Source organism: Phaenicophaeus curvirostris, chromosome 17 (assembly GCF_032191515.1).
Source record: "Phaenicophaeus curvirostris isolate KB17595 chromosome 17, BPBGC_Pcur_1.0, whole genome shotgun sequence".
Lineage (NCBI taxonomy): Eukaryota > Metazoa > Chordata > Aves > Cuculiformes > Cuculidae > Phaenicophaeus > Phaenicophaeus curvirostris.
In genome coordinates, this window is record NC_091408.1 from 9,548,281 (window position 1) to 9,560,622 (window position 12,342).

Consider the following 12,342-nt stretch of genomic DNA (forward strand, 5'->3'; position numbering starts at 1 on the left):
CCTGCCGGGATCCCTTTATCCTCCCCGCTTCCAACGAATCCGTAGCCGCCCTGTGCTCCCGTTCGGCGACCCGCTACGAGCCGGGCTCCTTCGGGCAGCGGCAGCGCTACCGGCGGCCTCGGCCTCTCCCGGGCTCGGGGCTGCGCTCCCCGGGCCGCGTGTGCGGAGCTGCGGGAGGAGGGGTGTCCCCCCACCCCGTTACCGCTGCCCAGCGGCCGGGAGCGGCGAGCGGAGCGATGCGGGAGCCCCCGGGAGCCTCTCGGGGCTGAGCGGAGCCGCGGGGACAGCGCTGCGGGGAGGGAGGGAGGGAGGGAGGGAGCAGCAGCCGTGTCCTCCCCGCCTGAAAGGTCTGGGGGTGCGGGGGGGGGAGCGGCGGGGGCTGCGGGGGCTGCGGGGCTGGGCGCTGCCGTCGGGGGACGCGGGAGTCACTGCAGCGCGTCGCTTTCCTCGGAGCCGCCACGGGCCTTGGAGCGGTGCGGGGCGAAGCGGAGTGTCTGTGTGTGTCTGTGTGTGTGTTTGCGGGGGGTCCAGCCCCTCTCCCCGCCGAGCCCGCGGTGTTTCCGCAGCGCGGAGCCGTTCCCGGTGCAGAGGCGGCCGGACAACCCCGACCCGACCGCCCCACCGGCTCGGGCGAGGAGCGAGCTGGGCCGAGCAGAGCAAACCCGCTCCCCCTCTCCCTGGGGGCTCGATCCGCTGCCCCCGAGCCGGGCCGAGCCCCGCTCCCGGCGAGCACGACGGGGAACGGCACAGGCCGGCCTCGCCCTTCGGGCCCTTTTGGGGGTGCGGGAGACGGGGGAGCCCCGGACTCGCTCTGCCGCCCCGGGGCTGCGGGTGCGGGTGCGGGTGCGGCTCGTCCCGGGGCTCCGGCAGCGCTGCCGGCGGGTCCCGCAGCCCCGACGGCTCCCGGGCTGGGGCTTCGCCGAAGGGGCCGCGGAGGAGAAAGGGAGAAACCTGGGAAACGATATGCGGGCGGGCGCGGCGCGGGCAGCGACCTCCAACTCCGCGTTTGAGGCTTTTATTAATTCCTAGGGGCTTCGAAGATTTTTCTCTCCTGGCGGGCGGAGGCTGCGCGGGGTCCGTGTCCCGTTTTCCCAGCCCCGGGGCTCCCGGAGCCGCGGGGGGAACCGCGCTCGGCCCTTGTGCCGGGGACACGCGCTCAAATATGTACGAGTCGTCTAGATTTTTCTCTGCAAATATTTTTACCGCATCCAAAGATAATATTTCAACAGGAGAATGGAGGCCCGCAGGCTACAGACGGGGCGGCTATATATAACCCGCTCGCTCACTCGGGCTCGCCGCGCATCGCTCGCGTTATGCAACCCCCGTAGCCACCGGCGCGCCCCGCGGCTCCGCCCGCCCCGTCGGAGCTTTTCCCCGGCTCCTCGGAGCAGCAGAGAGCGGCGGGGAGAGGGGCCGGCAGCCGCCGATGCGGAGGGAGGGCCCGGGGGTCGCTGCGAGGGGCCGGGCGGTGAGTGGCCGCGGGCCGGGGGGGGCACGGGAGGGCCGGGCAGGTGCTGCCGACGGGGCGGACGGGGGCTCTCCGCTCGCTTTCCGTTTTTTGCGGCGAGGAGAAGGCTCCCAAAGGGAGCTTTTGGGGGGTGGCCACCCGGGGGCCGGCGGGACCTGCCCGGGGGTGCGGGCTGGAGGAAAGGGAGCGATCCCCCCCGCTCGGTGCGTTCATCCGCAGGGCGGCTCCGAGCTCGGCTCGCCCGGGCTCGGCTCTTCCCTTCCCGTTGTTGGGCTCCCGGCGCCGTGATTGACACCGCCGGCCCCTCCGCCCGCCCCGCGGCACGTCCCATCGCTCCCCGCCGGCCGCTCGCCGTGCCCGGGAGGCGGGGAAGGGCCTCCCCGGCCCTTTGACACCGGCTCGGAAGGAGTTTCACTTCGCTTTCGCCGCCGCCGCTTCTGCAGGCGAACGAACCCACCCCCCCGGCCTCCCGTGTGACGCCTCCCGGGCGCCGAGCGGGGAAAGCGCCTCGAAGGGAGCCACTTTCCCTACGTGCGGGAGAAAAGGAGGGCGGGGGGGGCAGGAGCTGCTGGCTGGGGGGAAGGGAACAGAGAAAATAAATTAATAAATAGCAGGGAACGAGTTGGAGGGGAAGAGAAACTGAGGCTCCGGGGAAGAAATCCGTGGGGTTATTTCATTATCCGCCCCCCTCGGCCCGGTCCCCGTCTCGATCCGCCCGTTGCGGCGCTCGGCGCCGGCTGCAAAGGGCTCCGAGGAAATTTCTTGCTCCCCAACGCCGCTCCCGGGGGGTGCACCGAGGGTTTGGGTTGTTTTCTGTTGGTTTTTTGTTGTTTTGGGGTTTTTTAGGCTTCCCTTAACCTCCCCCCCCCCCCCCCGTCCGAAAGGAGGGGGGTCTGGCTCGCACCTCCCTGGATGGTGCGGTAGAAAGGAGGGGAGTGAGGGGGTGGGAGGGGGGGCTCGTGGTGGGAGGCTGCCGCGGCTGCTGCTCCTGCATTGGTGTCTCCCCTATGGACGAAAACAGCCCTCTGTCTCCCAAGGCGAACGCTTTCAGTATCGCCTCTCTGATTTCAGTCGCCGCCGCCGAGCCAGCAGGGCAGGGAGCGCCGGAGCAGCGCGGCTGCCGCCCGCGGAAGATGCACTTCAGCACCGTCACCAGGGACATGGAAGGTGAGCTCTGCCGGGGCCCCACGGCGCCTCGCGGGGCTCTGCCGGGCCCCCCCGGCCCTGCCCCGGAGAAGGGGGCTCTGCCCGGGCCCCTCCGCCCGCTCCGACGGCTCCGCGGGTGCCGGAGCATCCTCCGCCCGCCCCCGGGGCTCGGCTCCCTCGACCCCTCCTGGGGCCGGAGGTCGCGCCGGAGCGAACCCGAGAGTCTCCGCGCCTCCCGAAGCCCTTTCGGCCCCGGAGGGGACCCGGCGCTGCCCGGGGCGGCCCCGTCCCCCGCCGCGGGGCCCGCGCGGGCCGGGGCTGCGCTCCTCGCCCGGCCCCGGGTTTGCTCCGGGCCCGCGTGTGCCCCGCGTGTCTCCCGGGCACGGGACGAAGGGAATCGCCGCCCCGGGGCCGCCGCACGTTACCTGCAGCACCGCGGCCGCACGGAAATAACCACCGGGCTCTTTCTTCGAGCTCCCCCCTCCTCTTCTTCTTTTTGTTCTTTTTTTGTTTTGCCTTTTTTTTTTTTTTGCTTTTTTGGGTTTTTTTTTTTTGGGAGGGGGATGTTGAGGTGGGATGAGTGTTTGTCCCGAAGCGTGTGCGGCGGGAGCCCGGGCTCTGCCCCGCCGCGGCTCCACATCTCTCGGGTTTGCGAAGGAGCAAAAAAAAAAAGGGGGGGGACCAAAAAAAAAGGAAAAAAAAAAAAAAGAAAAGGCGAGGCAGGCAGGCAGCGGGAGAGCAGCTCGCTCGCTCCCCGCCTGCCCCGGGGGGAGCGGGGCCCGGGCCGAGCCAGGGGGAGGCGCCCCGCGGGGCCGGGCGCGGGGCAGGCGGGAGGCGGGGGGCGCCCCGCGGAGCCGCGCGGAGCTGGGGGGACGCGGGGAGCCGGAGCGCAGCCCTGACCGCCTGTTTTTGGAATGATTTCAGCGATCTCCAGCCCCTGGCTCACCCAGCTGTCCCATTTTTGCGATGTTGCAGCTTTCACGGCCAACAGCCTGAGCAGCCTGAACGCCTCCGGGGGGTACCACCTCTCGCCCTCCCCGGGGGACCCGTACGGACAGCACGAGCCGCCGCACTACGAGCCCTGCGCGGCTCCGCAGCACCCGCCGCCGCCGCCCCAGCACGGTTACCCCTTCGGCGGGGCCGCGGCCGCCGGGGCCAACCCGCCGCCGCCCCCGGGCCCCGAGCCGCCCGACAGCGCCGGGGGAGCCGCGGGACCGGCCGCCGGCTCGGGCTGCTCGGCCGCGGCCAAGGCGCCCGTGAAGAAGAACCCCAAGGTGGCCAACGTCAGCGTGCAGCTGGAGATGAAGGCGCTGTGGGACGAGTTCAACCAGCTGGGCACCGAGATGATCGTCACCAAGGCCGGCAGGTCAGCGCGGGGCACCGGCGGCCCGGGCCGGGAGGGGGGGGGGGGGGGTCGGGCCCGGCCGCCGCCGTCAGTCGATCGCGGCGCTTCTCGCCGCCCGAAGGCCTCGGGCGCGGCGGGGGCGGCGGGTCTGTCCCGGGGGCCGCGCTCCGAGCCCCGGGGCTGGCTCCGTGCTCGGGGTGGAGGGCAGCAAGGGCGCGGGGAGGGAGAGCAAACTATCAACCCCCCCGAGCCGTCCCCCTGCCTGCATAAACCTCCAGCGCGGACTGAGCTTTGCCTTCCGCCGGGGCCGCGGACAGACCCCGTTTCTGCAGCTTGAAACGTTCTCCGGGACTGCCGCGGCTCTCCCCGCTCTCGGTAACGAGCCCGGCTCTCCTCCCGGCCGGGGAACAAAGGGCCCGGCTGACCCGACCGCCTTAGAAACGAGCAAAACGTGTAGCGGGCAGAGCAGCCCCGAGCACGGTTGTTAGTTCCCCGTTTATTTTATCGCCGGGCAGAGCCGGGGAGCGTTCCCCGCGCAGCCCCGGCCTCTCCGGGCTCTGCCCTCCAACGAGCGATCGGACGCGGGGGGAAGAAGGGAAAACCAACCCAACTGCAGCCTCCGGTGTTGCTTTCGGTGGCCCCGCTCCGGCTCCGCTCCGGCTCCGCAGGGCCCCGCGCAGGCGGTGGCCGCGGCCGCGCTCTCTCTCCCTCCGAGTCCCTGAGGCGCAAAAAGCGAAGTATATTTCTATATACCCAGTTGAGATTTTTAATTTTTTTTTTTTAATTAGTAGTTTACTAAAATTTAAACCCCCACGGCGGTGCCCGGTGGGAAAGCAGCGGCGGGCGCGGTGCGGGACCCCGGCGGCATCTCCCGCAGAGCCGCCCCGCTCCTCAGCAGAGAAGCTGCCCCGGGCTGCAGGCGGAGGCTCCCTGCGAACAGGAGCTCTTCCATCTGCCTTTCTTCGCTCTCGCAGGACAGCGAAAAATACCGCAAATACCCCGCTCCGAAGGGGCTCGGAAATGAACCGACTCCGTTTGAATCGAGGGGGTTTCTCTCCCCTCTTTTTCGTTTATTTTATGACACCGACAAATCTCCAGGCAGACGGGTAAAAAGAAAAAAAAAAAAAAAAAGAGAAAGAAAAAAAAGAAAGAAGAAAATGGGGTAAAACCAGCAGGAAAAGGCTGAGGGCAGGCGCTGCGAAGTCTGCTCTCTCCCAGAGCCTCTGGGCTGGCCCTGCTGTTTGTCTAGGTGGGTCTTATCGTCTCGGCTTGTTTGTTTTAAAACTCAGTTTTAAAACAAGAAACACCGGAACTGGAGCTAGTGGGGGCTTTTACACCTTTAAAAATAATAATAACAGAGGATACGATTGGAAACGTCCTCCAGAGTTGGCTAAAGCGAGGGAGAGGCAGAGCCCCGTCCCGCTCCCCGTCCCGGCGGCCGCGGGGAAGCAGGCGGCTCCGGGCCGGGAACGGCAGCACGAAACCAAAAAATCCCCGGGAAGAGGCGCCGCGGGGCCGGGCTGCGCCCCGGGAACGGGCCGGGGCAGCTCTCCGTGCCCGGGGTCGAGCGGGAGGTTTTTTTCGGGAGGTGTCGGGAGTTTGGTTTTCCAACGGCTGCAAACCCCGCCGCCCGCGGCCGCTCGCTTGGTTTCGTACTCGGGGAAAAACGAAAATATTTCAAACGAAAGCGAAGCCGTAACGAGCCCCGACGGGAGGGCGCATCCTCGGCTAGCGGCCCCGGGGCGTGCGGAGCTGGGGGGTGGCGGGGCACCCCGGCCCTGCTTAGCCCACCCCCGCGGCCTTGGCCCCGCTGCCCCTCGAAGGAATCGAGCCCTCCCTGGGCCTGGGGTGCGGGGGTGTCCTGGAGCTCCCGGCCCCTTCCCGCTCTCCTTTCACCTCGCAAAGGTGCGAGGACCGGGCCACCGAGCTCTGGCAGCGACACGGGCGGGGAGGGGGCTCTCTTGGAGCCCCCCGTGGCCCTCCAGCCCCTGCCCGAGGGGTGCGGGGGGTGTCCCGCCCCGGGCACCGCGCTGCTGCCCAAGCTGCTCTTCTAAAACGGGGCAGATTTAGCGGGGCAGAAGCTGCAGAGGCGGCAGAAGCTGCAGAGGCGGCAGAAGCTGCAGAGGTGACAGCCCCGTTGCCTCTGGTCCCCGCAGAAGGTTCTAAACGTGCCCGCCCGAGCCCGCCGGCGCCCGCGCTCGGTTCGAGGGGCAGCGCCTCGCGTTTGCCTCAAACCAGCTCAGCTGGAAAGATGGGAAAGGCGGGGAGAAAATCCTTCCTCGCTTGTGTCTCCCCACGGCAAAGGGGTTGGCGCTTGTTCCCCCGGGGGACACGGCTCCCCGGCCGCAGCGGGGGGACGTCGCCGGGGGTGCGGGGAGCCCCGCAGCTCAGCGCCCCCCTCTCTCTCTCTCCTCTCCGTGCCAGGCGCATGTTCCCCACGTTCCAGGTGAAGATATTCGGGATGGACCCCATGGCTGACTACATGCTCCTCATGGATTTCGTCCCCGTGGACGACAAGCGATACCGGCAAGTAGCGCCCCGCGGGGCTCGGTCGCTGCCCTCCGGGGCTCGGGCTGCGGCTGCCCCGGCTCCGTTTCACCCCTCGTACCCGAGCCCCCCGTGCCGCCCCGGTACCGCCGCTCATCTCGGGGAGGGTCCCGGGGGAAAGGCACCGAGCCCGGGCCCGGCGGCAGCGCGGAGAGGCCCTGGGAAGCGGCGACTCTGCGCTCTGGTTTGCGACCCCTTATATAATTTAAAGACAGTGAAAGGCGCATTATGTATTTAGCTTCAGAGCAGGCGGCCCGCGTTGGAAACGCAGGGTCCAATATATAAATATTTAGACAGATATCCAAATTCTCAGGGCGTCCTAGAAATGTTTGCTTGTCAAGGGAAGTGGGATATATAACATCCAATTGAGTATATCTTTAAAAAGTAATGTTTCTGCTCGAGTCCAATGGTGTCTAATTCCCCCTGTGCAAACACTGGCTTTTAAAGTAAACACGTGTATAGAAGATTGGTTTCTCTGTTTTAAACGTTACTGTTGAATATGTACTTTGAAAGAATGAAACGAGGCTGCTAAACGCTGGACCTGCACTTAATCTACACATAAATTTCCACTCTTCACTTATGAGGAGCGGCTGAGAGAGCTGGGGGTGTTTAGGCTGGAGAAGAGGAGGCTGAGGGGAGACCTCATTGCTCTCTCCAACTACCTGAAAGGAGGTTGTGGAGAGGAGGGAGCTGGGCTCTTCTCCCAAGTGACAGGGGACAGGACGAGAGGGAATGGCCTCAAGCTCTGCCAGGGGAGGTTTAGGCTCAACATTAGGAAAAATCTTTTCACGGAAAGGGTCATTGGGCACTGGCAGAGGCTGCCCAGGGAGGGCGTTGAGTCCCCTTCCCTGGAGGTGTTTAAGGGACGGGTGGATGAGGTCCTAAGGGACATGGTTTAGTGTTTGATAGGAATGGTTGGACTCGATGATCCGGTGGGTCTCTTCCAGCCTGGTTATTCTATGATTCTGTGTTTCTATGATTAGTGTACGGAGGGTTCCTCTTTACGCTTTTTTTTCAGAGGGAGCTTTTGTGGCTCCTCTCCCAAATCCGTGCAGGTGGCTATAATTTTCTCCCATCCTACAGATTTTTCTCCCACCGGTCCCATATAAAACCTTATCCCCACGCGCCCCCCTGGCTGCGGAGGGGAGGCCGCTTCTCCGGGCGCCGGGGGCGATGCGGGGGCGATGCGGGGGCGATGCGGGGGCGATGCGGGGCTCGGGCGCTGAGGATGCTCTCCCGTCCCGCAGATACGCCTTCCACAGCTCCTCCTGGCTGGTGGCCGGCAAGGCCGACCCCGCCACCCCCGGCAGGGTGCACTACCACCCCGACTCCCCGGCCAAGGGCGCGCAGTGGATGAAGCAGATCGTCTCCTTCGATAAGCTCAAACTCACCAACAATTTGCTGGATGACAACGGCCATGTAAGTGCCGCCCGGGGAGGGTGCGGGACGCGGGGCTGCGCCGGGGGGAGCTGCCGGGGATGCTCCCCCGGGCAGAGCTGAGCTCTCCTCTCTCCGTGCTCCGCCTGGATCAGTTATTGTCTCCTTGCTCGTTTTATCATTCAGATCATTTTGAACTCCATGCACAGATACCAGCCGCGTTTTCACGTGGTCTACGTGGACCCCCGGAAAGACAGCGAGAAATACGCGGAGGAGAACTTCAAAACCTTCGTCTTCGAGGAGACGCGCTTCACGGCCGTGACCGCCTACCAGAACCACCGGGTGAGGCGGCGGCGGGGCCCGGGGCAACGAAAACGGGCGGGTCGGGGTCCCCCCGTCGGTTCCCGGGGTGCGGGGGTGTCTGCGGGAGTTCCCCCCCCCCCCCCATCTGCTAAACCCATTGCGAGGAACCCGATAGCCGGGGGGCTGCTCGCTGGGGAAGCGACCTGAGCCCCGGCACCGGCCTCCCCCTTGCCCCGGGACCGCAGGAACCGTGTAAACCCGGGACCGGGGCGAGCTGGGAAGCTGCAGCCTTCCCGCTGCGACACCTCCCTCGCAATTCGTTTGGATAAGTCTGTGGTTTTACTCCGCTAAGCTCTATTCCTCCTCGGAATAGAATTATACGTGAAAAAAAAAAAAAAGAAAAAAAGAAACAAAACGAAACAAACCGAGCCACCCCCCCTACACTGATGCGGATTTCTGGGCAGCGGTTAATCCAATTGCTCCTTTAAATCGCATCAGCTTAATGTAAAGAGCAGGAATCCCCGCCGCGGGTGCAAATAGGATTTGGTAGCGGGTTTCCCCGAGCCGGGGGCGCAGAACCGGCCCGGGGCCGCCCGGGATGCTCCGGCTGCGCCTTTAAGGGGCTGCGGAGCCCCCCCCGCTGGCATTTGCCTGATGGCTCCGGACAGCTGCTCTTTCTCTCCTGCTTTCTATCAGTTTGACCTCTAAGGCTGGAACTGTCACTGAGGGGCTTAAAGTTTGTTTTTCAACCCATTCCGGAAACTCACAATCACATACTTTATCCGTGGATTTGCTTAAATATAGAAAATGTCCCGCCTTCTCCCCGGCGAATTAAATAAATACATAAGTATGATTTATCCAGTGATTTGTCTGAGCTGCTCCAGTGGTGACCCATATAATGTGGCATTTTCTTACAAGTGCATTTTACACAGCTTTTGCAGCCGGCTCGGACTGCCTGTCCTTTCGCCTTGAACTCGTCTTGGGTAGCGTTCTTAGCCCACATTTTCTAACAGAGGACAGCACATGTTTGTGCTCTGTGGCAGAGCGCCTCCCGGCTCCACAGGGCCCTCTCCATTATGCCAGGCACCGCAAACAGGGGACAGGACGAGAGGGAATGGCCTCAAGCTCCGCCAGGGGAGGTTTAGGCTCAACATTAGGAAAAATCTTTTCACAGAAAGGGTCATTGGGCACTGGAACAGGCTGCCCAGGGAGGGGGTTGAGTCCCCTTCCCTGGAGGTGTTTAAGGCACGGGTGGACGAGGCACTGAGGGACGTGGTTTAGTGTTTTATAGGAATGGTTGGACTCGATGATCCGGTGGGTCTTTTCCAAGCTGGTGATTCTGTGAAACTCCCGAAGTCCTCCAAGACACACTCACCGCCTGATCAGGTAGCCCTGTGTGTGCTGCTTGGAGACATTTCCCCACTTCTCTTTGCAGATCACGCAGCTGAAGATCGCCAGCAACCCTTTTGCCAAGGGATTTAGAGACTGCGACCCCGAGGATTGGTAAGGCTGTGTCTTTGTTGACTATGACTACACTACGCTCTCACCGTTGCGCATGCACCCGCCCAGCTTACATTTGCACAGGCTTGTGTGGAGTTTGGGGGATACCACATCGGGCTCCATTTGCCAGCTGCAGCTCACAGCAGCAGTGCTCTAAGAGCTCATTCTTTTGGACAGTCACCTCCATATCTCTTCTCCCCTTCTTCTTCTAGGCCCAGGAATCACAGGCCAGGGGCCCTTCCTCTCATGAGCGCCTTTGCCAGATCCCGGAATCCAGTATCTTCCCCGGCTCACCAGAATGGGACAGAGAAAGGTGAGAGCCACACCACGCGGGTCAGCCTGTCACCTGGGACCTGCTGTCCTGCCCGGCCAGCCTCTGCGCATGCACGCTTGGGGCCTTCCTCGCTCTCACCGTGCTGGTGCACAGCCACCTGCAGCAGCCGCAGCTCCATTGCTAACGAGCTTTGCACTACTGCCTATTTTTGAGCAAAAATAGCCACCTTCATAGCCTAGTTCATTCTTCCTAGGTCTAGAACGCTCCCTGTTGTTGTGCTTAAACAACTTTGCTGCTTTACAAAACGCTGCCCTTTTCCTCTAGTGTCCCATTTTTGACTTTTTGGCAGTGAGTTCAGCTTTTGAGGCAGGGATGCGGCACAGGCCGTGGGCTGCTCCTCACGCTGCTCTTTAAGGTCCTGCAGCAGCCTGTTTGGGCCAAACCACTCCTCCTGGACAGCTGCGGTCAGGTGGAGCAGCACCTCTGCCCACTGACTCCCTCTTCGTTACGCAGAGCAAACAACTGCAAAGACAACCAAGGGCCTTTCTCCCAGCCCACCCTGGGCCTGCACAGCAAAGGGAAGTCTGTATTTGCTTAGCGTTACACAACTGCAAAAATGTCAGGCGTGTTCCGGCTTGTTCATCAGCCCAGCCCCGTCACTGCAGCCGAGAGGTCTGTCCTGCAGCCCCGCTGCCTGCCACACGCTGTCCTTGCAGGTGTCATGCTGTTCTCTCGCTGCTGTCCCCTCATTGGGGCTGCTGCTGTCCCTGTGGTAGGGCTAAGGCTGTCCTCTCGCTGCTGTTCCCTCGCTGGGGCTCACACTGTCCCCTTGCTGCTGTCCCCATGGTGGGGCTCATGCTGCACCCTCACTGCTGTCCCCATAGCAGGGCTGACACTGTCTCCTCGCCACTGCCCCTGTGGTAGGGCTGATGCAGTCCTCTTGCTGCTGTCCCTACAGTGAGGCTGACACTGTCCCCTTGCTGCTGTCCCCTCTCCGCTGTCCCTGGGGCAGGGCTCACAGCTCACGCTGTCCCCTCCCCTTGCAGCTGTCCCCAGGGCAGGGCTCACCCTGTCCTCCTGCTGCTGTCCCCAAAGCAGGGCTCATGCTGTCTCCTCATTGCTGTCTCCTCGCTGCTGTCCTCTTGGTGGGGCTCACACTGTCCTCTTGCTGCTGTCCCCAGGGCAGGGCTCACACTGTCCCCTCGCTGCTGTCCACGGGGCAGGGCTCATGCTGTCCCCTCGCTGCTGTCCCCACAGTGGGGCTGACAGTCCCCTTGCTGCTGTCCCTGTGGTAGGGCTGACACTGTCCCCTCACTGCTGTCCCCGCGGCGGGGCTGACACTCTCCTCACTGCTGTCTCCTCACTGCTGTCCTCTTGGTGGGGCTCATGCCGTCCCCTCACTGCTGTCCCCGTGGTAGGGCTGACACTGTCCCCTCGCTGCTGTCCCCTCGCTGCTGTCCCTGTGGTGGGGCTGGCACTGTCCCCTCACTGCTGTCCCCAGGGCAGGGCTGACACTGTCCGCTCGCTGCTGTCCCCTCGCTGCTGTCCCCTCGCTGCAGTCCCTGTGGTAGGGCTGACACTGTCCCCTCACTGCTGTCCCCAGGGCGGGGCTCATGCCGTCCCCTCGCTGCAGTCCCTGTGGTAGGGCTGGCAATGTCCCCTCACTGCTGTCCCCTCGCTGCTGTCCCCAGGGCAGGGCTCATGCTGTCTCCTCACTGCTGTCCCCTCGCTGCAGTCCCTGTGGTGGGGCTGGCACTGTCCCCTCACTGCTGTCCCCTCGCTGCTGTCCTCTTGGTGGGGCTCATGCTGTCCCCTCGCTGCTGTCCCTGTGGTGGGGCTGGCACTGTCCCCTCCCTGCTGTCCCTTCGGCCGCTCTCCTCACGCCGCCCCCTGGCTGCTGCCCCCGGGGCAGGGCCGACGCTCCCCGGAGCGCTGTCCCCGCGGGGCTGACGCCGTGTCCCCGCAGATGCCGCCGAGAGCCGCCGGGACGCGGAGCGGGAGGCGCTGGGCGCGGCGGAGGCGGCGCAGCAGCAGCTCCTGTCCCGCGTGCTGAGCCCCGCGCTGCCGGCCGCGCCGGGGCTGGTGCCGCTGGCCGGCCGGCCGAGCCCTCCGCACGCCGAGCTGCGCCTGGAGCCCTCCGCCTCGGAGCCGCTGCACCACCACCCCTACAAGTACCCGTCCGCCGCCTACGACCACTACCTGGGCGCCAAGAGCCGGCCCGCCCCGTACCCGCTGCCCGGCGTCCGCGGCCACGGCTACCCGCACCACCACCCGCACCACCACCCGCACCACCCGCACCACCACCACCCCGTCGGCGCGGCGGCCGCCAACGTGTACTCGCCGCCCGGCGCGCCCGCCGCCTACGACTACGGCCCCCGGTAG

General features: G+C 64.8%; 1 protein-coding gene across 1 annotated transcript; it reads left to right on the top strand.

The window, feature by feature from the left end:
- Positions 1-2,405: 2,405 nt before the first annotated feature.
- TBX1 (T-box transcription factor 1) lies at positions 2,406-12,342 on the top strand. The gene is made up of 8 exons (XM_069871127.1): positions 2,406-2,635; positions 3,590-3,980; positions 6,384-6,485; positions 7,754-7,925; positions 8,070-8,225; positions 9,622-9,689; positions 9,899-9,999; positions 11,927-12,342. Exons 1-8 carry the CDS (start codon positions 2,476-2,478, stop codon positions 12,340-12,342), a joined length of 1,566 nt encoding a protein of 521 aa, XP_069727228.1. The 5' UTR covers positions 2,406-2,475.

Coding starts and splice junctions, on each gene's coding strand:
- TBX1 (XM_069871127.1), top strand. CDS start 2,476: ATGGACGAAAACAGCCCTCTGTCTCCCAAGGCGAACGCTTTCAGTATC. Junction 3,981..6,383: donor ATCGTCACCAAGGCCGGCAG/GTCAGCGCGGGG, acceptor TCTCCGTGCCAG/GCGCATGTTCCCCACGTTCC. Junction 10,000..11,926: donor CCAGAATGGGACAGAGAAAG/GTGAGAGCCACA, acceptor GTGTCCCCGCAG/ATGCCGCCGAGAGCCGCCGG.